General features: G+C 51.7%; 1 protein-coding gene across 1 annotated transcript; it reads right to left on the reverse strand.

The window, feature by feature from the left end:
* Window positions 1-907: 907 nt before the first annotated feature.
* Window positions 908-24,121, reverse strand: Stat5a (signal transducer and activator of transcription 5A). Its single transcript, XM_028856845.2, has 19 exons — window positions 23,659-24,121; window positions 22,741-22,878; window positions 22,296-22,452; window positions 21,068-21,157; window positions 18,759-18,933; window positions 12,061-12,191; window positions 11,681-11,832; window positions 11,101-11,256; window positions 10,531-10,710; window positions 9,103-9,190; window positions 8,887-9,009; window positions 7,368-7,460; window positions 6,708-6,914; window positions 6,110-6,204; window positions 5,883-6,013; window positions 5,281-5,436; window positions 4,665-4,716; window positions 4,180-4,284; window positions 908-2,303 (listed from the first exon to the last, which is right to left on the reverse strand). Exons 2-19 carry the CDS (start codon window positions 22,866-22,868, stop codon window positions 2,141-2,143), a joined length of 2,382 nt encoding a protein of 793 aa, XP_028712678.1. The 5' UTR covers window positions 22,869-22,878; window positions 23,659-24,121; the 3' UTR covers window positions 908-2,140.
* Window positions 24,122-24,992: the final 871 nt, after the last annotated feature.

Here is a 24,992-nt window from a genome sequence, read left to right on the forward strand (position 1 = left end):
CCACAGTTGGCCCATTATCTTAGCCTTCTATTCAGTTCCACAAGTGGGGACAACTTGCAGACACTTCCCTGGCGGTGGCTGCAGGGCCCCTGGGCAGTCAGCGGTGATAATTCAGGGAAAGGCCACAGACAGGGTGCCTGCTCACAGCATCTCCCCACCGACTCCCCTCACCACTCAGTACCTTGGAGCCCAGCCCATCGTGCCTCTGTGAGAGATACCAGGCACCCCCCCCCAGCAGAGATGGAAGCAGAGATTAGTGTTTAGTGCGGCTGAGGCGGGGGCAGACCCTGCTTCCCACCCCCACCCCCACCCCCAGCCACCCTGGGCCCCTGGGCCTCACTGGGGCAGGCTGTGAACTGAACTCCTGCCCCCAACCTTGCTTTGGGCTCTGAGGTAACCTGCGCCTCAACTCTCAACTCTCAACCCAAGAGAGTGTGCCTCTGAGTCCAGAGATCCAGCTAGGGCTAGCTGGGCCTCTCCATCCTGTTCACCACAGCAGTGGGATGGTGCCACCTGCTGGGCTCTGGGAAGAGGCCAAGAGAGGATGGGCCGCTGCCCAGGCTGTCTGCTGCCCCCGGCCGCAGGCAAGTCGGCAGTCGCTGGGACACTGCCCTCAGCGATGCTTGGGTGCAGCCTGGGCTACAGTTTTGCTCTTCCCGTGGGCCCTGCCCCCAGTGGTTCTCACAGCTGCTTTCCTCAGGCCCTGGAGCCCCTGCTCTCCTGGGCATGCATCCCCGAACACACACTTTAGCTTTCTGACACTATTCTTGAGATCACAACAAGGAGAGTAGCGAGAACGCCAAGCTAACCCGGGAACGAAAGGACTTCAGCCCTAGAGAAAAAGTCCACCACCACCGCCCAGCGCTAGCCCACTGAGACAGGAGGCAGACCGGTAAATTTACCAAAAAACAGAACAAGACAAAAACTTTATTCAAAAACACTGTTTACATAAATGTGAGATCTATGTACAAAGTATAAAAAGAATCCCTCTGCTCATCCTCCGCTCCCTTCAGAGAGGTTGAAACCAGGGACTGAAGTCAGCCAGCTCTGGCTGCCTCGTGTGAGCCTCAGGGAGGAGCTGGTGAGAGGCCTTCCTGGACCACAACCCATGATGCAACAGTGCAAAGCCTGTTCCAGGTTCCACCTCCCAGCAGAGTGGACCAGACCGGACACTTCTGCCTGACCTTGCAGACTGTTGCCTGAACAAGTGGCTGGCCTGTTGCTTTTCATATGCCGCAGGTTTTTCTCCCCAGGTCTCCTATGCCCCAACCTTTAGTATTCCCCTCCTGCCTGATATTAAGCAAGGTTGCAAACAGGCACCCAAGAGAGGTTGAAGCCAGGTGCGGTCGTGCATGCCTGTAATCCTAGCATTCCAGAAGCTGAGGCAGGAGGATCATTCATGGCCAGCCTGGGCTACATGGAGAGACCCTGTCTCACAAAACAAATAAAACAAAAACCAATAGCAAGCAAGCTGAGTCCTCATGGAAGGATGAAGATATTAGATGGGGAAAAAAAAGTGTGGGGGGGGATGTTGGGAATGTGGACAAGGCCATGAGACTTGAAGCCCATGTCCACTCTGGCCCAAAGATAAGAGCCCAAGAACCAACAGACTCAGCTCTGATAGCCCTGACTCAAATTAACCCAGGGCTGCTGTGTTCATGGCTGCAGCCTAGGCACACTGAGGATTCACAAAGTCTGTAGGCCTATAGTCACTCAAGTCTAATGTGTTACTAGGAGTGAGCCCCAATCTCCCGCTGGATGGGGGTTACCAAGCAGGCTCCCACGTGCATGAGGTCAGGTGCACACCAACTCAGTTGCCTAACCGGCCTCCCTTCCTTTTCTAGAATGATTTCACTTAAATAGCCATTGAACTGATAAAGGACGCAGGAGAAATAGGTTTGTCTGGAATGATAGGTCCAGCTCTTTCGCGACAGACCCGGGGGCCTGAACGAAAAGGCCACCGCTGCGTTAGCCACAGACCCAGAACTGTGTGGGCAAGGTTGCGCTGCCGCTGCTTATGGCACCAACACACACGCACACGTGCAAAGCTGTCGGTATATACAGAGATACTACAGTCACAACGGACGCGGGCTCTTCACATTGAAGGTAGTTTTCCGAGAGAAGCGTGGCGTCCCTGCGTTCAGGACAGGGAGCCTCTGGCAGAGGTGAAGAGGCCAGCAGGTGGGGAGAGGCGGGGGTCCAGGCTGTCGATGGGCCGGCGTAAAAGTTCCTCCACGTGTCTGGCAACATCCATGGACTCATCCAGGTCAAATTCTCCATCTTGGTCGAGGCCAGGGTCGGGGCTAGCAAAGAGAGGGACATTGAGGAAACTGGTAGGTCTCATGGCTCTAAACCCCCATAGAGAGTCCTCAGTCTGCTCCTCACAAAGACGGGAGTCTCAAAAGGACAGGACCTGTAGCTCTCTGGCTGGAACTCCCACCAGGCTGGACAGTAGTCACTGGCTCCTGGGAAGATAATTTACCACCACTCGTATCTCGTGCTTCATTTCATGATCAACATCTCAAGGAGTTCATTTTCCCTCACCTGTACTCTTCTGTAAGACAAGGTGACTGGCCAGCAGGTTCTGCCAATCACCTGTGACGTCCTTCACTTACATATATTACCACACCGTCCACCAACCCACTGTGGTAGTGTTTGGCTATTTAACACTAATCCTCAGCCCACCTTAAGGTGAGCATTAGGAATAAGGAAGCTTGTTCTAAGCCATCTGCAGCTAGGATCAGAATCTAGGTCTTGGCTGGGTGTAGAGGTGCAGGCTTTTAATCCCAGCATTCACTTGTAAGGCAGAGGCAGGTGGATCCCTGTGAGTTCCAGCCTGGATTACATAGTGAGTTCCAGACCAGCCAGGGCTACATAGACCCTGTCTTTAAAAGAAAGAAAAAAGCGTCAGAGCCAATGCCATCGTGTGACAGCATTTCACACCATGCCCGTTGCTAGGAAGAACTTTAAAAGGAGGCTAGCTTAGTGAGCAGACTGCTTCGCAAGCCTGAGGACCCGAGTCGAGATCTGCAGCGCCCACATAAAAAGCTGGGTGTGGCAGTGCGTGTCTGTAACCCCAGCCCTGGGGGGTGGGGCAGGCAGAGACAGGAGGATCTTTGGGACTCCTGGGCCAGCGAGCTTAAACAAATGGATGAGTTTCAGGTTCACAAAAAGACAGAATCAGAAAAGAAGGTGGAAAGTAACTGAGAAATATATCTGATGTTGACCTCTGGCCTCCACATACGTGCACTCACACAAGCACATATGTACAGAGCCACATAAACACATAGATATATACCATATACGTAAATCATAAGAACAACAACAACAAAACCCAGAAGCTGGTGATACAGCTCAGTGACCCGTGTCAACAAATCAATCCGGGTGATTTGAGTTCGATCCCGGAACCCACGTGGTGGAAGGAGAGAACTGATTCACGCAAGTTATCACCCACCCCACCCCCACATACATTTTTAAAACTTACAAATACAGGCAGTTCACAATTGCCTGTCATTCCAGCTGCAGGAAGTCCGATGCCCTGGTTCCGGCCCCCACAGGCGCGCGCGCGCACACACACACACACACACACACACACACACACACACACACACACACACCACACTTCAAAACTCAAAGAATCTCTCTGTGATTTCTACACATGTGGTGGTCTGACTATAGCATGCTGCCTCCCTAATCCCAGCCATCCAGCCTAGGCTACTGTAGCTCAGAGAGGACTCAACACTCCCTTCTGCTCTCACCTTACAACCACCCCAACAGTGGTGACACTGTCCCAACAGTAGTGACACTGTCTCAAGCCCTCTGACAACTGTATACGGGAAAATCTCATGGCGCCATCTCATCTCATCTCAATTCCGTGGGGCAGGAACACCTGTCACCTCTAGGTTACACCCCAGAGAACCGTGCATCCGTGAAAAATTTCTCAGGATCACAGACTGCACCAGAATGAGGGCAGGACCCTGGTTGGTTAGCTTCAAAATGCTCTGTGTGTTTTCCTGGCTGATGTTCCTTTCATTGGGGCCGGGCTAGACCCTGGGCCTAGGCTAGATGGAGTCACATCCAGGGGACCTCTGCATTCTTTTGTCCCTCAGTCCTCCAGGGGCCCAGCCTGAGGCCAAGGCCCAATTCCTCCCCATGGACCCCCGTGAAAACAGGACCTACTTCTGTGGGTACATGTTGTAGTGAGCCGGGGGGCACACTACTGGAGAAGGGGCCTGGTCCATGTAGGTGGCGCTGGCTCCAGCATCTGCAGATGCATTGATAAACCTGTGAAAGGAAGCAGAACACAGCCTCAGTGGCCAGAGGGACGGGGGACACCAAGAGAGGGGCTTCTGGTCAAAGTGACCCCACTGGTCTCTGGGGCTCAGGCTGTCCATGGAGTCCTCGGTACCATTCCAGTACAGTGAGTCTTTCCTTCTCAGGGGCTAAGCCACATTTCCTAGTATCAGAGGAAGAGCTAGCAAAGGATAAAGAGGCAACAGGAGGTCAGGCAGTGGTGGTGCATCCCTTTAATCCCAGCGCTTGGGAGGCAGAGCCAGGCAGATCTCTGTGAGTTCGAGGCCAGCCTGGTCTACAGAGCGAGATCGCGGACAGGCACCAAACTACACAGAGAAACCCTGTCTCAAAAAACAAACAAAACAACTTACTCGGGGACCACTTGCTTGATCTGCGGCTTCACGTACCCGTCAACTGCTTTTGCTGCAGGGGTGGGGGGTGGGGCAGAGAACAACGCGCCATCAGGCCCTGCGCACACCGCCCTGGAGCTTCCTCGGGGATGAGTTCCCGAGGACTTCCGATAAACCCCCACCGATGGATCCAGCAGAGGGCCACCGAGACCCTTGCCATCCATCCTAACCCAACCCCCTCCTGGTTTCTTTCCCCGCCATTTGCATGCCTGCCAAGGAAAAGGCACGAGCAAGATGCAAACCCCACCGATGGACCAGACAGATAGGGAGAGCCTGTCCATCTGGCTCCTCTATTTAACTCGGGGTGGGTTGGGGGCGGCGGGAAGTGGTGAGAGCTGCTGACTAGAGAGGAATAACCACCCCTACACACACCCCCCCCCCCCGCTTCTTCCTCAACAGTTCTGGCTCTTTTTTGCAGATGTAGAACTGAGAACTTAGCTTTCTACTCAGCAGAGTAACAAGCTGGGGGCAGGTTTCACTTTCTCTCCTCAGGTGTGAGCCTTGAAATCCTCCATGCCGAGACCCAAAGCCCACAGAGGAGATGCCCCCGCCCAGCCCTCCTGGCAGCAGGACTCACCAAGTACAGGAGTGTAGTACTTGGCAAAGACCTCATCCTTGGGTCGGTCTGGGAACACATAGATGAGGTAGTTCAGGTCCCCCAGCCGGTCAGCCAGGGACCGTATGGAGAAATCTCTGGTGGTGAATGGCTTCAGATTCCAGAGGTTTCGGTCCGCTGTGAAAGGGACAAGTCATTCCCCAAGCTGCCCTCACGAGAGGATCGGGGTTGTGGGGTTTTAGGAAGGACTGCTGTGAAGGAGCAGAGCCTTTCCCAGCATGCACTGCAACCCTAGCCTTCCTGCTCCTCCATGCAGGGCAGCTCATCTGGAACATTATACTCAGCGGACTGCACGTGGAAGAGGTGTGGGTGACGTGAGGCTGCATGCAGGAACTCACCAGGTGTCTGATGTCTGTGGAGTCAGTGGTTTTAGGTTCTTGAAGACCGAAAGTGATGGGAAGAGGCGCCATTTCCCTTCCCATAACCCCCATACCTTGAGCTCAGGTCCTGCCTCTCCTGAAAGTGGGTGACTGCTAAGGACAGGGGCCTCAGGGATATGGGAGTGAGGAAATGGAAGACAGAGCTCACGGGGTTGGGTGTGGGGTGAGGAGATGGGAACTCACGAGAGTCAAACTTCCAGGCGATGGTGATGCCTCCGATCTCGGAATCGCTGAATCTCAGCAGGAAGGTCCCATCTGGCTTGTTGATGAGCAGGTCGTGGGCCTGTTGCTTGTTCACAAAGCCTAAGATGGCCCTGGGTGCGTGGTACATTTGGTGTCATTGCTGGGTAAGCTGACACCATTCCCAGAGCCCTCTCCCCGCCTGCTGGCCCTAGGACCCTGCTCCTCACCCATCATTCCAGTGGGGCTTATGATGTTTCTTCAGGACCTCCATCACCCCATCAAACCACTGCCAGAAGGTGTAGTTCCAGCCTGGCAAGTTCTCCTGTGAGCCCCAGGACACCCCAAGTCACAGTAGCCCAGGAGTTGGTGCCCCTCGGCTCCCACCATGCCTGTTCCTCAGCAGGCTGTGCACTGACGCCCCCCCCCCCAAGTCCCACACACTTGAGGCAATCCTGTGAGCGGGGATAGAGGATATCAAGACTTGTCTAAACTGGAAAGACCCGTCAAGGTCATCCTTGCCCTGCCCTTTCACGGCTGGATGAAGAAACGGAAGAACAAAGAACAGACAAGGCCTAAAAATGAGTGACAAGCCCACGAGTGGATCCCCACTCAGGCTCCTCTCGTCCTTCTTTGGCTCCCACGACTGGACATGATGCCTCGTGGCCCCTGCTTGTACTCTTGTGGTCTGAGAGCCAACCTCTCCTGATTATAGGGAGTGTGGTTGGGGTAGAGGGTCAGATGCTAGCCTCAGAGGGTGAAGGCCTGACTTCAAGATAAGAGAAAGCGTGACAGGACCCTGATGGTAGCTGGCAGCCAGCCGCTCACCCGGTTGAACTGGGACCAGGACACCGACATGCTGTTGTAGTCCTCGAGGTGGCTGCTGCTGCTGTTGAACAGTTTCTGGGCCAGGAACACCAGGTTCTCTTTGGTCAGGCCGCGGTTGCTCTGCACTTCGGCCTTGAATTTCATGTTGAGCGCTTCACACAGCTGCGGCCAGAGCACCTTGTCAGGCACGGCAAACGGCACCCTGCCCTGAGAGGGAGAGAAGAAGAGAGGGCAGGCTGAGGAGGCCGGAAATGTTCACATATGAACACACACACACACACACACACACACACGAGATATGCAGAGACTAAGGGACAGATATGCTGAGAATCATCCAGGAAGAATAAACAAACACAAAGGGGAAAGAAAGGCAGAAGGAAAGGGGTACTAGCGGGGTCCAGCAGAAGCAAAGGTCTAGACCGTGGGACCCCAGCCAAAGGGTAAAAGGAAAGCAAAGACCAGGCCCAGAACCCAGCCCCATTCCTTGAAGAAACCATTCAATTCCGAGTCCTGAAACCTAGCCAGGGCCTTAGTCCAGACCAGCAGACGGGCATTCACTTGACGCTGCCCACATCACCGTCCAGCACAGCTCTGGGGCCTATGGAGTTGGATTAACCTAAGGACGGTTGTAGGGCCCGAGGGCCAACGGGGAGAACTCACCGGCTCAGCAAAGGCATTGTCCCACAGCACAGTGGCTGTAGCATTGTGATCCTGGCTGCCATGAACGATGACAACCACAGGGAGGGACAGGGTCTGTGGAAGTCATAGAGGAAGAGCTGGGGGGTTTCGACACAGTATGCCCTCTGCATAAGCAAGGCCCTGAACCCTTATCACACACCCACCATTCAGCCACAGGCCCCTCCCAACAGTCCTAAGTGTAAGCAAAACCCGAGCCACAGGAGCTCGACTGGCCTGGCTCACGCCTGAACCCCAGTGCTTGGAAGATGGAGGCATCTTGACTGAGAAGTCAAGGCTAATCTAGGCTACAGAACAAGACTTTGCTCTAAAACAAAAACAGAGAACCCTGAGGATAAATTTCTTCTTAGCCTATTGCCCAAGTAAAATGGTGACGAACACAGCAAACGGGTGCCTGCAGAATCAAAGTGGGTTCTCAGGGCATGGCAAGAGGCAAGAGGACTCTGAGTCCTGTGGTGTTTTTACTGCATTATGTTACATACGCTTTTTGTTGTTGTGCTGTTTTGTAAACAAGGGTCTCATGTACCCCAGACTGGCCTTGAACTCCCTATGTAAGTGAGGATGACCTTGAACTTCTGATCCTCCTGCCTATACCTCTGAGTTATAGGTGTGTACCACTATTCCTGGTTTTATATGGTGCTGGGGATCAAACCTAGGGCTTCCTGCATGCTAGGCAGACATTTTACCAACAGATAGATTTCTAGTCTGCTTCCTAAATTATTTATTATTATTACAAGTGTGTGTGTGTGTGTGTGTGTGTGTGTGTGTGTGTGTGTGTGTGTAAGAGAGAGAATGCGCTACAGCATGCATGGGGATATCAAAGGACGGCTATTTCAGAGGTTATTTTCCCCATTTACTGGGTTCCAGGCTCAAATTCAGGACGTCAGGTTTGTATTGCAAGAGTTTGCACCAGCTAGGCCATCTTGGAAGCTCTACATTTTGCTTGTTTTGAAAAGGTGGTTATAAGCTGTCTCGTGTAGGTACTGAGAACAGATCCTGGGTCCTCTGCAAGAACAGCAAATGCTCTTAAGTGCCGCTGAAACATCCAGCTCCCTTTCAAAAGTAATTATTTTATGTGTACAGGTGTTTTGTCTACATGCATGTATGTGCCCCACATCATGCACTGCTCAGAAGGTCAGCAGAGGGCATTGGATCCCCTGGGATTGGAGTTACAGAAGGTTGTGAGATGCCATGTGGGTGCTGGAATTGAACTTGGGTCCTCTGGACCTGTGCTCTTAACCACTGAGCCATTTCTCCAGCCTTCCAGGCCCTGCTCTTTGGCTTTTGGGGACATGATTTTCCTTGGTAGCTCAGGCTGGCCCTGAATTTGTGATTCTCCTGTTTAGCTCCTAACTCCTGGGCTTACAGGAGTATACCTTACACCCAGCTCAGTCTGCGGCTTTTCCACAGGAGCCAGGCGAGCTTGGGCAGATCCCTTCACTGAGCTGGCTGGGCCTCGGGGATGGAGTAGCCGGAGGCTCACCTTCACCTGGAACACCAGCTCGTTGCTCCCGACACTGAACTGCGACTCAAACAGGACCGTGAACTTCTCCTCCGTCACGGACTCCGCACCACGCCTGTCAGCGCGCTTGATTCTTTTCAGTGACTACGAAGCAGGAGACCAGTGTGAGACAGAGATAAATGGCCACCAAGCCCCTGCCCTGGGCAGACCTCTCCTCCAAGGCAGACCCGGCCTCACCATGTTTCTGAAGTGGGCGCTGAGGGTGCCGGTGGCCTGGTGATACTCCATGACACAGCAGTTGTTCAGGATCTCGCCGCTGCACTCACTGCAAAGAGAGGGAGCCCAGCTCCACAGTGTGGTCTAAACCTGGGGCTCTGTGCACACCAAGCGGGCGTGTGTCAAAAGCTGACATCTCTGGGTCTGGGAGACACGTTTTTAATGGGACCATCAAAGATGAGACAAGCCTCCTGCATCACTCCATTCACACGTTCAAGCACTACATGGACAGCTTTTTCAGGACCTCGTGTGCTCTCTACACTTACAGCTCAACATGTGGGTTCTTCCTGAGAGACAAACAAACAAGCAAACAAACCAACCTTTCTCTCCAACCCCAGCACCAGCAACTCCCTACCCAACTGCTGCCCTGGTAGGACTCTTTGGTGACTTTTTTTTTTTTTTTTTGGTTTTTCGAGACAGGGTTTCTCTGTGTAGCTTTGCGCCTTTCCTGGAGCTCACTTGGTAGCCCAGGCTGGCCTCGAACTCACAGAGATCCGCCTGGCTCTGCCTCCCGAGTGCTGGGATTAAAGGCGTGCGCCACCACTGCCTGGCTGACTTTTTTTTTTTTTAAGACAGAGTCTCACTATGTAGCCCTGGCTGGCCTGAAACTATGTAGATCAGGCTGGCTTTAAACTCACAGAGATCTACCTGACTCTGCCTCCCAAGACTGGGGTCAAGGTGGACACCACCATGCCTGGCTGATTTTGCTGTGGGTTTTTTATTTATTTATTTATTTATTTATTTATTTATTTATTTATTTATTTATTTATTATTTGTTTGTTTATTTGTTTTTGTTTATTTATTTAATTGTTATTTATTTATTTATTTATTTATTTGTTTGTTTGTTTGTTTGTTTATGACAGAGTCTCTTTTTGTCCAAGCAGGCCTCAAACTGACTACGGAGCTGAGGATGACTTTGAACTCTTGATCCTCCCACCTCCGCCTCCCAAGAACTGGAAATACAAGGATGTGCTAACCCACCCACTCCAGGCTCTAAATATCATCAACTCTTATCGCCAGCAACATGAGCCCCTGTATGTGCGCGCCTGCATGGCACACAGCTGTGCCAGCAAACACCGCTCATGGAGCTCGGTATGCTCTGCAGGTCAGTGGTCTGGTTAGGGGAGAGGCAAGCTCTCTGTGGATCACAGTGGTGTACCCACTGCTCAGCGCAAATGATCGGACCACATGCAGTTCAGTGTCCACTGCCCTACTAGGGGTCAGACGCGGGCAAGGCTGGGAAAGCGCTCAGAGGGAGGGGTGTACTACGGAGAACCAGGGACACAAGACTGCCTGGAAGGGATGAGGGTTGGGCTAAGCCACCACACAGGCCCCACCCGAGCAGAAGAACAGGACCTGAGCCCAGGGAGGGGGGGCAGGCGCACGCACTTGCGGGTGTTCTCGTTCTTGAGCAGGGACTTGGCCTGCTGTTCACTGATGATGGTCGCCTTCACCTGCGGCGGGTTCATGTGCACATTCAGCTTCCCACCCACCAGCAGGCGCACGGTGGCTGCGAACTTGGTCTGGGTCTTCAGGACCTGGGGAGGTTGCTTCTCGATGATGAATGTGCTGCAGGGGAACAAGTGACCGGACCGTTGGCCAGGTGCTGGCTCAGGGGAGAGAGCTGGGAGGCCAGCCGGGAGGGGAGGGCCTGCCTGTGGGGCCTACTAGGAGAAGGCACACAGGCGGAGGAGGAGGGGCCTGGCCTCTGTTCCCGGGGAGGGCATGGGGGGTTGGAGACAGGTGTGAGGAGCTGGACACCAGGTGCTTCCTGCAGTGTCCCCAACACACACTGGGCCAGGACAGCCACAGCAGCGGAGCCACTGGAGCCACAGTGGGTGGGGGAGGGTGGAAGAGGACTGAGGCAGAGCTCTGGGTTTGGACAGCTCCTGGGCCTCAACATGCCCGCCCCCAGGAACTGCCATGACTCTCTGAGCATGGCCGGGAGGCAGCAGTCACCTGGTGACCAGGGCTGAGATGATGTCTGTGATGGTGGCGTTGACCTCGGCCAGCATCTCCTCCACGGGGCCTGGGATGGGCAGCTGCTGGCAGAGGTGCTCCGCCCTGCGGATCTGCTGCCGGTTCTGCCAGATGATCTCGGCCAGCTTCTCACACCTGCAAGGAGCCCGGGGCCCTCAGAGGGACAGTGGCTTCTGTTCCAGCACAGGCCAGGGGAAGAGGACACATGACACTTCCTCCCAACAAAGCCACACCCCCACCCAAGGTGCTGCCATTGGCCACCGCGACCCTGCACAGGCACAGAGGAGAGTCCCATTTTCCTAAAGCAGAGGACAGACAGGGTGGCCCCAACTTGGAACCAACCAGCCCAAGAGCAGCCCTGTCCATTCTGAGACACCACTGCCCCTTGGGGGAGGTGGCACGGGACTGAGGAGCCAAGTCCCACCAGGAGCCAAGACACTGAGAAGTGAGAACTGTCACGGACAGTGGGAACCTGCTGCTCAGGCCAACACAGGGACAGAAGAGGCAGCTGGCGCCACTGGCCAAGCCCCTGCCCACCCTGCCCACCTCTCGCCCTCACCAGGACTGCAGCACGTCCAGGCTGCCCTCGGGGGGACCCCCGTTCCCGGCCAGCTGCTGCCGCCGCTTCCACTGGATCAGCTCGTCGTCCAGGATGATGGTCTGTTGTTTCCGAAGCAGCTGCAGGGTTTTCTGGTGCTTTTCAGCCAGCTCCTGCGGGAGGGAGGGCACAGCGGCCTCCTGGGTCCCAGGGAGCAGCCCGCGGGCCCTGGCCTAGGACCCAGGGCTTGGCCCTACCCTCTCCACCTGCTCCACCTCACATGCACCCCAGCAAAGAGGGGGTGGGCCTGTTCTCATCTTGGCTCGTCCCGACCTGGTGCTGACTCTCAGGTGACAGAGCGCCCTCCCCTCCCGGGGCAGAGGGACGCAGGACCCACTGACCACACGGTACTGCTGCAGTGTCTGGGCCTCTCGCTGCAGCCAGGCCTCCAGGGACACTTGCTTCTGCTGCAGGGCTGTCTCCCGGCTCATGCGCTCCTGGGGGTTCAGCTGGGCCAGCTGGGCAAACTGAGCTGGAGGAAGGGACAGGACACCCACCACCGTCATCTCTTGTGTCCATCAGGGACCCGAGAAGATCTGCACCCACACACTCTGGAGTGAGCTTCCCCAGAGTCGGGCATTCCATCGATGACAAGTCAGGGTTCCTACCAGGCATGAGTGCCCAGTGATGTCCCCTCAGAACTGCTCACAAGCCTCCTGAGCGACTCTCCCCTGAGCAGTGGGAATGGGTGTCCAGAATGAAGAGCAGATGGTCCGGTGTGGTGGCCCTTGCCTGCCTCACATGGCTGTCACAGGGCTTGGAGATGGGTACAAGTGGCCCTGCTGTTTAAAAGCTGGATAAAGCTAGGCAAATACCTTGCTTTCCTGTACCTCAGTTTCCCCATTTGTAAAGGGGAGAGAATCCTGACACTAACAGAGCAGGCTATTATGGAGATTGAAAAAAATGATGATACTTTTTTTTTTCTTGAGAAGTGACTGTTGCATGTAAGATCTATGCAGTTTGGTCCTAATTGGTGGCTAAATGACAGAAATGATGGTCACAGAGACAAGCCCTCCTCAGTCCCATCCCTGAGAGAGGCCCTGGCTCTTTCATCTCATCCATTGGTCCCTTCAGTTCAGCAGTTTGCTCAGGAGCAATGAATCTGGGACTGCGTGGTGCCCGTGATGCCTGACCAGGGTGGGTCACCATGAGCTCAGCTGAGCACTCAACTAAGACGGAAGAAGAGATAGATGGACAGACAGACACAAGTATTTCCAGGATTCCCTGGGATACCATCAGCAAGATTCTCATAAGGAACAAGGTGAGAGGTGACAGTGTCTCACCACCAGATGCTGGGAAGCCCATGAGTGGCAGGAACAGGTGGTGAGTGAGGCCATGATACCTTTACCCGTGTGTGTGTGTGTGTGTGTGTGTGTGTGTGTGTGTGTGTGTGTCCATGTGTGTTTGTGTGTGTGTGTACTTGTGTGTGTGTTGTGTCAGGGGGTGGGTGTTGACACAGATCACGATGCTGAGGACGACCTCAAAGTCGCTGTGTGGCTGGGGATAATCTTGAACATTTATTCCCCTGACTCTACCTTTGAAAGTGCTGGGACTACGGATGTAGGCCACCATATCCCATCAGATGTGGTACTGGGAACTGAGTGACTTCCTGCATGTTAGGCAAGGACTCCCCCATCCGAGCCATATCCTCATCCCTCAGCTCAGTACCTTTTAACATTGGAGAAGAAATCCCGGGTGGGTCAGAGTCATGCAGGGAACACAAACTCAGCTCAGCTCAGCTCAGCATCAAACACATCCAGGGCTGGAGCTGCCTGTCTGTTCCCACTGCTGGCAACCCTCCCTTGGCCCACATTAAAAAGACCCTGAATGCTGGCATTTATCACTGTCTTCAGTGGCCCTCGAGCCGCCCTGAATCCTTACCCGGGTCTAGTCAAGAAACTGTACCAACTGGCACATCTTATTCAAGTTCCTGGCTGGCCTCTGAGAACCATGTCACACTGACCTGGTCCTTGTCCCAGGGACACACAAGCTGGGACAGACAAAAGCAACATGAGCCAGCCAGGACAAGCCCACAACAATAATTTAGGGATATGGTTCTCATCTTCCTGCAGTGTGGTGGGCAGAAGGAGGACTATCCAGATTCAGAACATCCTGCTGAACACAGGAGGGCCAATACCCTGGCCCAGAGTTCCCCTTCATGGTTCCATTTACGTCTCTCCTGGCCACTTGCACAGGTTTCTGGGACGGAGGCCAAAAGATCCATGACAACTATTGGCTCCCCTGGAGGAACTGGGTCTCCCCTTCTGCAAACAGATCAGTACTTTGTGTTTTGTGTAGTGCCGGAGATCAAATCCGGGGCTCTCTGCAAGCCAGCCAAATGTTCTTTTACTGAACTACATTCCCAACCTTCTGTGTGTACAATATTGAACAGGATAAAAAGGGCAGATTGACACCACATACACATGGATGCAAACATCACCCAGAATCCAAAGCTAGACCTGTACACAGCCGACGGAAACAGCTCTATTAAAAATGGATTGTTGGCAGCTGCTGGGTGGCACATGCCTGGAATCCCCAGCACTTGGGAGGTTGAGGCAGGAGAACTAGGAGTTCAAGGTCACTGTCAGTTCCACAGTGAGGCTGAGGCCTGCCTGAGTTTAAAAATAAAATAGAAAAAATACAAAACAACATGCTGTCTACATTACAAAACCTTTTTGTGTTACAACTGTTCTTGAGATATCATAAATTTTTTAAAAGCATGGCTAAGGGACCAGTGAAATAGCTCGGTGAGTCAGGTGTTTACTTGCAAAAGTAAGGGTTTGAGTTGCATCCCCAGCACCGACATAATAAAAGCCCAGAATGAGGGTGCTCATCTGAAACCCCAGTTCCATGGAGTGGGAGGCGGGTGCAGGAGGCAGAGAAGGAGGATCTCTGAAGCCCAGAGCTCCAAAATTATAGTGGAGAAAAACGAAGAATGACATTAGCTATCACCTCTGGCCTCCACAGAGAGAAGCACACACGGGCACCTGTGCTCACATGCTCACATGCTCACACATACAGAAGAAAAGAAGGAAGGAAGTAAAAAAGGATTTAAGAATGAGCATGATAAACTGGAAGTGGTGGCCCATGCCTTTAATCCCAGCACTTGGGAAGCAGAGGTAGGGGATCTCTGAGTTCAAGGCCAGCCTGGTCTACAAAGTGATTTCCAGGACAGTCAAGACTACATAGTGAGATACTGTTTTTGTTGTTTGTTTGTTTATTTTTTTTTAAGGCATGATAGATACTCAGCAATTAAGAGCTCTTACTGTTCTTCCAGAGGACCCCAACTTGGTTCCCAGAATCCATGTCCTTGCTCACAACTGCCTGTACTTTTTGCTGACACAGACACACATACACATGACTAAAAATAAAATAATACTAAAAGAAAGCAAGAAAGAAATGGGCATGACAAAGCACATTTGTAATCCAGGCACTTGGAAGGCTAAGACAAAAGGATCATGAATTCAAAGCCAGTCTGGGCTATATAGCACAATTCTGTCTCAAAAGCCTAAAGAAAGAAAAAAGAAAAACATTTCAGAAGCATCAGAATGATTGACAATTGACCAGAAAACACTAATCACAAGTGTGTCTACCTACACCTACTAACAATTTCAAAATTCATAAAGGAAATGCTACAAAAGCATTATAGAAGTAGCCAATTGCACAATCAGGGCAGGGTATTTTGATGCCTCTCTTTTAGGAGCTGCTGAACAGTCAGCTACATTTTTTTTTCTTTTTAAATAAAAGGATAAAAAAAAAAAGGATCAACCTGATGAGGTGGTCCGTGGGTAAAGGTGCTTTCTGACAAGCACTATGACCTGAGTTCAATCCCAAGGACCCACATAAAAGAAGAGAGTCAGCTCCAACAAACAATTCCCTGACCGCAATGATATGTGTGTGCCCACAAATGTGTACATATGCATGCATGAACACACACAATAAATAAATAAATAAATAAATAAATAAATAAATAAATAAAATGAATAAACAAATAAATAAATGTAATTTTTAAAAAATCAAAAGACCAAGATCAATGGTTCTCAAAGAGGCAAAGAGTCATCTAAGGAACCCCTGGTGAGTACCTGAGACCCTCAGAAAAGACCCACAAAGGGAAAACATTTTTTGTAAAGTCATAAGACTTTTGCCTTGCCATAGGTTTTTGTTTGGTCTTTTGTTTGAAATTCCCCACCCCCTCCCCACGCCCCCATCCCTCTCTTTTTTTTTCTGAGACAGGGTTTCTCTGTGTAGCTTTGGTGCCTTTCCTGGAACTCACTCTGTAGAACAGGCTAGCCTCGAACTCACAGAGATCTGCTTGCCTCTGCCTCCTGCATGCTGGGATCAAAGGCGTGGGCGCCACCCACCACCACCACCACCACCACCACCACCACCATCACTCGGCTGTTTGAAATTTCTTAACTTGTCAAATTGCATATTGAAAATATAACAACACAACAACAAAAAATTTGTTCACAAAATTTTTGAGTTTCCTTACTGTACATTATCAATGTTATATGTCCTAAGGGGCATCGTTGCAAATAAATCTTGGATTTTAACTGGTAACTTTGTGATTGGGGGTAATAATGACCTTTAATTTTCTTGTTTTAAAATAATTTTGGTTTTCTCTTTGATAATTTTACACATGTATATAATGTGTTTTGGCCATATATACCCTGTCCTGTTTTTTGAGTGGTGCGTGTGGTCTCACTATGTAACCCAGGCTGACTTTAAACTTCTTATCCTCTTGCCTCAAGCCCTTCTCCGACCCGGTGCTGAGATTACAGGTACGCACCATCAAGTTTGAATCTTCTATCCTTTTGTTTTTTAAACAGGATGTGATTTAGCCCAGGCTGGCCCTGAACTTCCTATGAGGATGACCTTGAACTTCTGATCCTTCTGTCTCCATCACCCAATTACTGGACTTACAGGTATGGGCCACCATGTTCAATTTATACAAGTTGAACCCAGGACCTCATCATACTGGGCACGCACTCTACCAACTGAGCCACATGCCCAGCCCTGAGTCTTCACTCTTGATAGCTAACAAGTGTACAGTGGAATTTTCCAGAGGCTACACCGCAGATTGAAAGCAACACACAGCTATCTTTTATCAAGGCTAACATGAAAGACATTTGCAAATATAACCATGAGTAGCTTAAGGATGTGGATACGTTCTGAGAAATGCATCATTGGAGGATTTGTCATTGTGTGGCTATCAGAATACTTCACGAGCTAGATGTCCTGGCTCACTACATACTTAGGCTATGTGGTATGTAACATAACTGTGTTCCACTGTTGACCAGCACATGACTCTCCGAAAGCTGCTTCTGTTCTACTCACTAACGTTGACTTTAAAATACATCATAGGGTATTTTTTCTTTATTTTCCTTTTATGTTAACATTATTGAATTTGGTGTGTCTCTTTAAGGAGGTAGCCATAGAAGACACATTCTTTTCAAGCACACAAGATGTATCTCCCAAGACAGAGCCTGCATACGCTGGGCTATAACGAAGCCTCAATAAGTCGGTAAGCTCCGAGAACATACAGAACACGTTCTCTAGTTCCTGCAGAGTCCAGGGAAAAGATAGCATCAAAGCCAGTAAAAAGTGCAATATCTACACATAGTAGACAGATGGAAATCAAACGATGCATTTCTAAACAAAACACAGGTAATGGGATAAATCACAAGGGAGATTAGAGATATTTCAAAGTGAACAGTAGGAACACACACCGTCTTCAAAAGCACGGGGTATCATAAAGCAGTTTGTAGAGGAAGATTTATATCTTTGAAAAATATACCTAGAGAGAGCATAAAATTTACTTTTCCCACGCCTTTAATCTCAGCACTCGGGAGCAGAGGCAGGTGGATCTCTGTGATTTTGAGTCTAGCCTGGTCTACAGAGTGAGTTCTAGGTCAGCCAGAGCTACATAGCAAGACCTTGTCTCAACAAAATTAAAATCACTCTTTCAGTTTCTGAGACAGATATATTTTATGTAGATAAGTATACATATATATGTATATGTAGTTGGGTTTTGATTGTACATTTATATATCTCAATACATACAAAGGGACTAAAATTGATATTTAAGTCTCTAAGAAACAAGGATAAAGGCACAGGAAAAGGCAGTACAGCCTTGCCTGTTCTCGCTGGAACTCGGAGTCAGCCTATCCCTAGAGCCAATCTCCAGACAACTCAAACTGTACCTGGAGCTAATTTACTCTGAGATAATTTTTCTTTCCCCACACCCTTATTGTGTCCACCGCTGACAGACTACAGAGCTGGGAGATAGCAGAAATTCTACAGTCACCTTGCCTCCAGAACCAGGTCCCCTGAGAACCTCGGCTAGGGGCAAAACTGATGTTCTAGCTTTCCTCAGCCCGCTCAACCAGTGGACTCCATGCCAAGTGCTCTTTCTGGTTGGGGCACAGTTGGTCCATGTCCTTTTATTCACTCACATTTCACTGACTGCCAAAGACTAGGGGGGGTCTCTTGGTTAGGAAGATGCGGGGGTTTTATGACCTATCTCTAGTTAAGCTCGGACTCTGCAACTTACAGGCAACCTTGGTCAAGTTATTTGTTCTCTTTAAACTTCCCTTGTAAAACAGGTGGCGCACACCTTTAGTCCCAGCACTCGAGAGGCAGAGACAGGTGGATCTCTGCGAGTTCCAGGCCAGCCTGGTCTACAGAGCAAGATCCAGAACAGGCACCAAAACTACACAGAGAAACCCTGTCTTGAAAAATGAAAAAACAAACAAACAAACAAAACAAACAAACAAACAAAAAAAAACCCAGGGACACCAAGCTATGCCCTCTGCAGGTTCCTTGTGAGGTTGCCTTGTATTATGATTGCAAAGGACTTAGCTTAGCGCCTAGACCACAGCAGAGGCTCAAAGCCCCTAGAAGCCATGATGATTCTTACTAGGCTTTGGACAAAGTGCCTAAGGGATGGCGAGCTTCCTCTCCTGCTGGAGATCTCAGAGTGCTTCTCCCCTCCACCCGAAAAATGCTCATGGCATCCTGGCCCGTGATGCAGCCTCACCTTGGATGCGCAGGCTCTCCTGATACTGGATGATGAAGTACTCCTGGGTCTGCTGCAGCTTCTTCAGCTCGTTCTCCGTGTCTTGTGTGATCAGGCGCAGCTCCTCAAACGTCTGGTTGATCTGAAGGTGCTTCTGGGACATGGCGTCAACCAGGACACCAGCAGGGGAGCTGCACTGGGGACAGAATGGATTGAGTGGAAGTGACAGGAGCAGTGTGCCAGACAGAAAAGAGGAGAGAAAGTCTGAGTTTCTGGGGAGCACCAACACTAGACACCCCAAACTCCAAGTCCAGGCTCAGAAGGAGGGTCAGAGGATAGTTAATAGTAGAAAGAGAAGAGAGATGGGAAATAAATGATGTGGCAAATAATGAAGACTCTGAGGCAGAAATTTCTGTTTCCGATCTGGTTTTATACTTGAGAATGTTGGAAGAGCCCATCACATTTCCTTTAGAGAAACTCCAACTGAACACATGCCGGGTGTCCCGTGGGTGATCTTCCTCCTAAGGATGATGTGCCTCCTCATTCCACAGTTATCTATCAACACCACTGATTGTACTAAGTGCTGGGGACTCACATAGCCTTTGTGTCTTCACTCACCCTGGAGGGAGGGGAGGAGGCCAACCTCTCATGGAGGGGTGTGTGAGTGAGTGTGTGAGTGGGTGGGAGGGGTTGGGGAGGTGGGAGGAGTTGGGGATGTGCATCCTGGAGACGCCCAAAATAAAGTGATAGGAGAGACATCAAGAAAGCCTCTTTGCATCTTGCCATTCCTAGAACATCTGGTTGAGAGGGGACCATGTGGTTAGGGACTTTCCAAGTAAGTGTGCTTAAAATAAAATCCAAAGTCCTAGTCAGCCTGGCATGTGGCCTCTGCCTGCATTCTCCCAGCTTCCCTGTGGCCAAAGCACAGCAGGTATGCGCACTTTCTGCATCTGCTGTTTCCTTCAAGCCAGCATGTGCCTGCCTCAGGGCCTCTGCACTCAAGCTCCCATCAGCCTGGAGCATTCTGGCAGCAGATCCTCCTGGAGATAAGTGCTTCAACCCCACGTTGTGAACGTGTGTTTCTTAACCCAGCTCAGTTCTTTTGTGTGGGCAGTTCCAACAATTCAGGAATGCAGAACTGGCCTGGAAGATGCAGCGCTTGGCTCCTGACTCCTTGCCTATTGGGACTCCCCATTATTGGGACTCTGCCCTCCAGCTGCGCTCCAACTGAAAGCATCACCAATACCTTCCCATCCCAACATATGCTGTTGTTACTTTGGGATACCAAAGTCCGCCCTCCATCTTTCCTCCGCTGCCCACTTAGGACACACCCCTGTCAGGGGCCCCATGTCTTCTCTTCAGCACTCAGGTTCTTTAGTCCTGACTTTGCTGGGACTCTTCTAGCTGGAAACTGCTCTGTTTTAATTTTTATTCTATTTTCAATTATTTATTTGTTTGTTTGTTTATTTATTTATTTATTTATTTGCTTATTATTTATTGGTTTTTCAAGTCAGGGTTTCTCTGTGTAGTCCTGGAACTCTGTAGACCAGGTTGGCCTGGAACTCACAGATCCACCTGCCTCTGCCTCCCAAGTACTAGGAGTAAAGGTACATGATGCCCCCTGGCAAAAATTTTATTTATTTATTTTAAATATTTATTTGTGTGTGTGTGTGTGTTTAAAGTTTCCTCTTCTTGTCCATCCTTAGCCTGCACACAATTTCATTTAATCCTCATGATGATCTTATAATGCAAGTACTACTACTGTACCCATTTTTACAACAGTGGCAGCCGGGGATGCATCTTGAGAGCACTTGCTTAGCATGTTCAATGCCCTGGGTTTCATCATTAGAAGCCAGGAAAGAAAGAAGGGAGAAAAGAAAGAAAGAGAGGCTGAAGATGGCTCCGTATACTGAGCATGAATACTGTTCTTGCAGAGGACCCGAATTTGGTTCCCAGCACCCATACCAGACATTCACAACTGCCTATAGCTCCAGGGCATCTGATGCCTCTGGTTTCCAAGGACACTGGCACACTCGTGTGCAAGCATGTACACACACACACAGTTAAAAATAAGGTAAGTCTTATTTTTAAGAAAGGAGGGGAAAGAGAAGGGAATGAAAGAAAAGAAGAAACAGAGGCTTGGAGGCCAGGAACTGGCCCCAGGGGTCACTCTGGCCACAGCCTGAAATACACTGTCTCTCACACCTGCTGATGTGTTTGGATCTCTTTTGTGTGCTCCTCATAGCCACGTTACATAAACATGGTGGGGTCTAGAGAGGAAGTCATATGGATGGCTCTCCAACATCTCTCCCATGCCTACAGACACTCACATTGTTGGCCTCCCGGACCAGCCTCTGTTCATTGTACAGAATGTGCCGGATGCAGCGGACCAGCTCCATGGGGCAGCGGTCATAGGTGTTCTGAAAGAGGACAACAGCAACCACCAATGGCCACCTGGTTCTGACCATTCCCATCCCTCCCTCTCCCTCAGCCCCCGCTTTTCCCAGGAAGCCCCAGGATTATCAGACACCTCCAACTCTCCTTTGCCTTGCTTCCCCTCCCGGAAGGCTTATAGGGACTTAGAAACTCATATTCTAAACACAAAGCATACCCAACCTCCCCCCAACTTTGACTCTCTGAAGCATGGAAATCCTACGACAGAAACTCAGAGCTGTTCTCATGTCATGGATGGGGAAATTGATGTTCAGATAGGCTAGGCATATGTCCTGAGGTAAGTGTGTGTGTGTGTGTGTGTGTGTGTGTGTGTGTGTGTGTGTGAGAGAGAGAGAGAGAGAGAGAGAGAGACTGGGGCGTCTGATGCCAACATCAAGGTACTTTCCACTAGGCACCTGGCCCTGGGTTCCTATTTTGCTTCCCTTCAGGCTTCTGCGGTTTCTTCCTTTCTCTAGGATGAGCTTTTATTTCCCCTGCACCCCGCTGTTTGGATGCAAGAGGGGTTCTCTAAGAAATACAAGTGAGTTCCGATAAATGCTTGACCGATAAATGCTTGATCGTGACTACCACCCACACCCCTTTCCTGCTGCCATAAAATCCCTGCCCCCCTCCATTGAAAGGGGGGGTTACTTTTTCTTTCTAAGCCTTTAATTCAAAGTCTTTTAATCCCACTCTTGCTCAGGGCAATGCTCCTTCTCTTCAGCAGCTCTCTTGCCTCTAAATGAGCCCCGAGGGGAATGTCTGCTTGCCTTATCCCCTCCTTTCTGGACTCTGCCAGGCTTCCATTCTCCTGCGAAGGACTCCACCTGACTCAGTTTGTTCCCAGCTCTACTGCCTGATCTGTCCACAGGGCTGCCTCCCCCTCCTCCCCCCCCCCTGGAAACACCTCCCTCTCCCTCCCCCCACTCCCACCTCTCCCTTTGTGGTATGTTAAAGGAATCTGACAGGTCTGACTTAGAAAGAGGGGGTGGGGGAAATTGAAGAAAAGTTGCCAGTAAGCTTTTGGTCACATGGTGACTCAGTGGCCAAGCCAGTAAAAATCCCAGGGGTTCTGATGCTGGAAGAGAGAGCTTAAGGGGGCAGAAGGCAGGCATTCACACCCACCTGGAGCTGCGTGGCATAGTGCCCCAGCTTGATCTTCAGCAAAAACCCATCTTCCCCCACCTGGTGCTCTGCCTTCTTCTGCAGCTCCTGCACCAGGCCCTCCAGGAGCTGGGTGGCCTGGCCTCGATCCTGGGGATTGTCCAAGTCAATGGCATCCCTTGGGACAGAACAAGGAGAGAAAAACTGTACCGAGGAGATCAAGCACCAAGAGTGCTTCAGGGTGTTCCAGTCCCACAAGACTTGCTCCTGGCGGCTGTGCATCAACGTCTAGAAAAGTCTCCCTTCGGTAGCTCCCATTTCCCTCTTCCCCTTTCCCAGGGACACCACCCCTTCCGCACAAGGACAGATAGAATCAGAGTCACACCAAACCACAAAGAGGAGACCCTTGGCTTGGATAGCAGGGACCCACCCTGAAGGTAAAGGGTTCAGGGCATGGAACACCTACCATGGCTGGCTCTCGATCCACTGGGCCAGGTAGTGGCGGACCTCGATAGGGAAGTGCTGCCCATACAGTACTTGCATCTGGCGTAGCGCATCTCCCTGCAGCTGCTGGGCCTGAATCCAGCCCGCCATGGCTGTTCACCTAGGGGAGAAGGTAAGTCGTTTGTGCCGCAGAGGTTCCTGGCCTGCCTGTGCCCTCCAGTGCCACCAAAGAACCTAAGGACTGCGGTGAGGTCAGGCTCCTCCCCTCACCCCAGGCACGCTTTCCTGTGCGGGAAGAGAGATGGCCACCCTTTCCTTCCAACAAGGAACCCTCGAGGCTGGGGGTGGAGATCTGAACAGGCAGATGCCCTCCTCTCTTCCTGTCCCCTCGCCCCATCGAGACATCCCCAGACTAAAGGAAAGGGGGTCTACAAACCGAAAGAGAAACTTAAGAGACAGAGGCCCACAGTCCCCCGACAAGAAACGACTGCAAAAATTCTTCCCACCCAGCCTCGGACCCACACTCTCAATTTCTGGGAAGGGAAGCTGTTCCAACCCAAAAGTTAGGCCAATGCGACGACTCAGCCACTCGAGGTCCAAGGCTCCTCAGGCACGTGTCTGGGACTGTCAGGGAGAGGACTAAGAGGTCGACTGTCTTTGGAGCAGCCCTGGGCTGCACTCCAGTGTCTGCCCGCTCTAGGTGGTGTCTGACAGTGTGTGTGTCCACTGAGTGTGTCCACCCCTGGCTAACACCTGCACGGGTTCCTTGTCCCCGATCCCTCTGAAGCTCCCATTCGAAGCCCAGACGGATGCTTGTCCCGTGTCAGGCCGGGGAGGGGGGGGGACGGGGACGACTCTAGGGTGCTGGGTCCCAGGGACGCGACTGCAGCCTACATTCCCTATCCACGCGCCCAGGGCGACGCCACGCCGACCCACCCACCTGGTGCTGCGGAGCGCCTGCGGCTGTTGCTCCCGGCTCGGGCTCCTGACGGTTCCTGACGGCTCTTGACGGCGGCGGCGGCGGCGGCTGCTACTACAGGAAGGAGCAGAGAGCAGCGATTTCCTCCTCAAAGGTCAGCTGCCTCCGATAGACCATACACAGCGCGCGAGCTCGCGCCAGCACCCCTCCCAGCGGCGGTCGCTCCCTCCTTGCCTCCGCCCTCGATCGCCGGCTCCCCGGAGAGTGCGCTGCAGCTACCGGGGGACCTGACGGACCACCCGGCTGGGCGGCGCCGTGCAGAGGGACCGCCCCGACAGCGGAGGTCCCCTGGGAGTCCCGGCCTGTGCTCCCCTGCGGCTCCGAGGGTGGGGGTGAGGAGGGGAGCGTCCTGGGACAGCTGAGCTGGAGCAGCCGAGGGTGCCGGGAAGTCCCGAACTCTGGAAATCCCAAACTAGAACCTCAGTTTTATCATCTGTTAACTAAAAAAAAAAAAAAAAAAGAATACGGGGAAGAAGGAAAAAGGTTACCTGTGGATGCCACCTACCTCTGTCGTCACCCTCTCTGTCTGTAGATTTACATAGTATGGTGTGTGTGTGTGTGTGTGTGTGTGTGTGTGTGTGTGTGTGTTGTGTGTGTGTGTGGCTTCTATGACCCTGCAGAGTCAAAACTTTAGAAAGATTGGGGATTCCAGAGAAGCCAAGCCCACCACTAAGGTCTCCCCACCTCTCTCCTTGCATGACACCCACCACGTGACCCTGCCCCTTAAAGGAGGACCAAGAAAGACCTTGGCAACCATATGCTTCAACCTTCCACCCCCTTCCCGACCTTTGCAGGTAAGAAATGTCAATCCAGAGAAGAGAAGGGGCCTGCCCAGGACTGTGGTCACATCATGGCCTCATCAGCAGACTGTGACCCACAAACTCTCCATTCCTTCTGTTCACCTAGAAGGCGCTCATCTGAGGCTGATTCTACCTTCACAAAAGGCCCGGGATGAGGGATTTTGCGTTTTTCAGCTTCACATCTGCCTTGGCAGCAGACCTGCTCCCTGGAGCTTTGCCTGGATCAGAGTTCCATCCCTAAGAGTTCCCCCTCAAGGCCCAAGGGTTGGACAAGGCCAGGCTGGAAATCTGCCATCCCCTTTGCCCAGCTTCCCTCTCCTCTGGGCCTCCTCTCTGCCTGGCAGCTGGCATGGGCAATGCCAAAGGAGGGGCCAGCCTGGCTGCCTACTCACAGCCCATCTGGGCCAAGACCCAGTCGCCTGGGGGATCTTTCTCATTGGCTTCTTTTCTCACTAATTCCTTCTTGTATCTTTTCTCTCTGTTCCTAGTTCCTGA

Source organism: Peromyscus leucopus, chromosome 8b (genome assembly GCF_004664715.2).
Source record: "Peromyscus leucopus breed LL Stock chromosome 8b, UCI_PerLeu_2.1, whole genome shotgun sequence".
In the NCBI taxonomy this organism is placed as follows: domain Eukaryota; kingdom Metazoa; phylum Chordata; class Mammalia; order Rodentia; family Cricetidae; genus Peromyscus; species Peromyscus leucopus.

Excerpts from the sequence above, each read along its gene's own strand:
- Stat5a (XM_028856845.2), bottom strand. The coding sequence starts at position 22,868 with ATGGCGGGCTGGATTCAGGCCCAGCAGCTGCAGGGAGATGCGCTACGC. Across the intron at positions 11,833-12,060 it reads CACTGCAGCAGTACCGTGTG|GAGCTGGCTGAAAAGCACCA; the intron begins GTCAGTGGGTCC and ends TCCCTCCCGCAG. Across the intron at positions 5,437-5,882 it reads CGCCTGGAAGTTTGACTCTC|CGGACCGAAACCTCTGGAAT; the intron begins GTGAGTTCCCAT and ends TCCCTTTCACAG.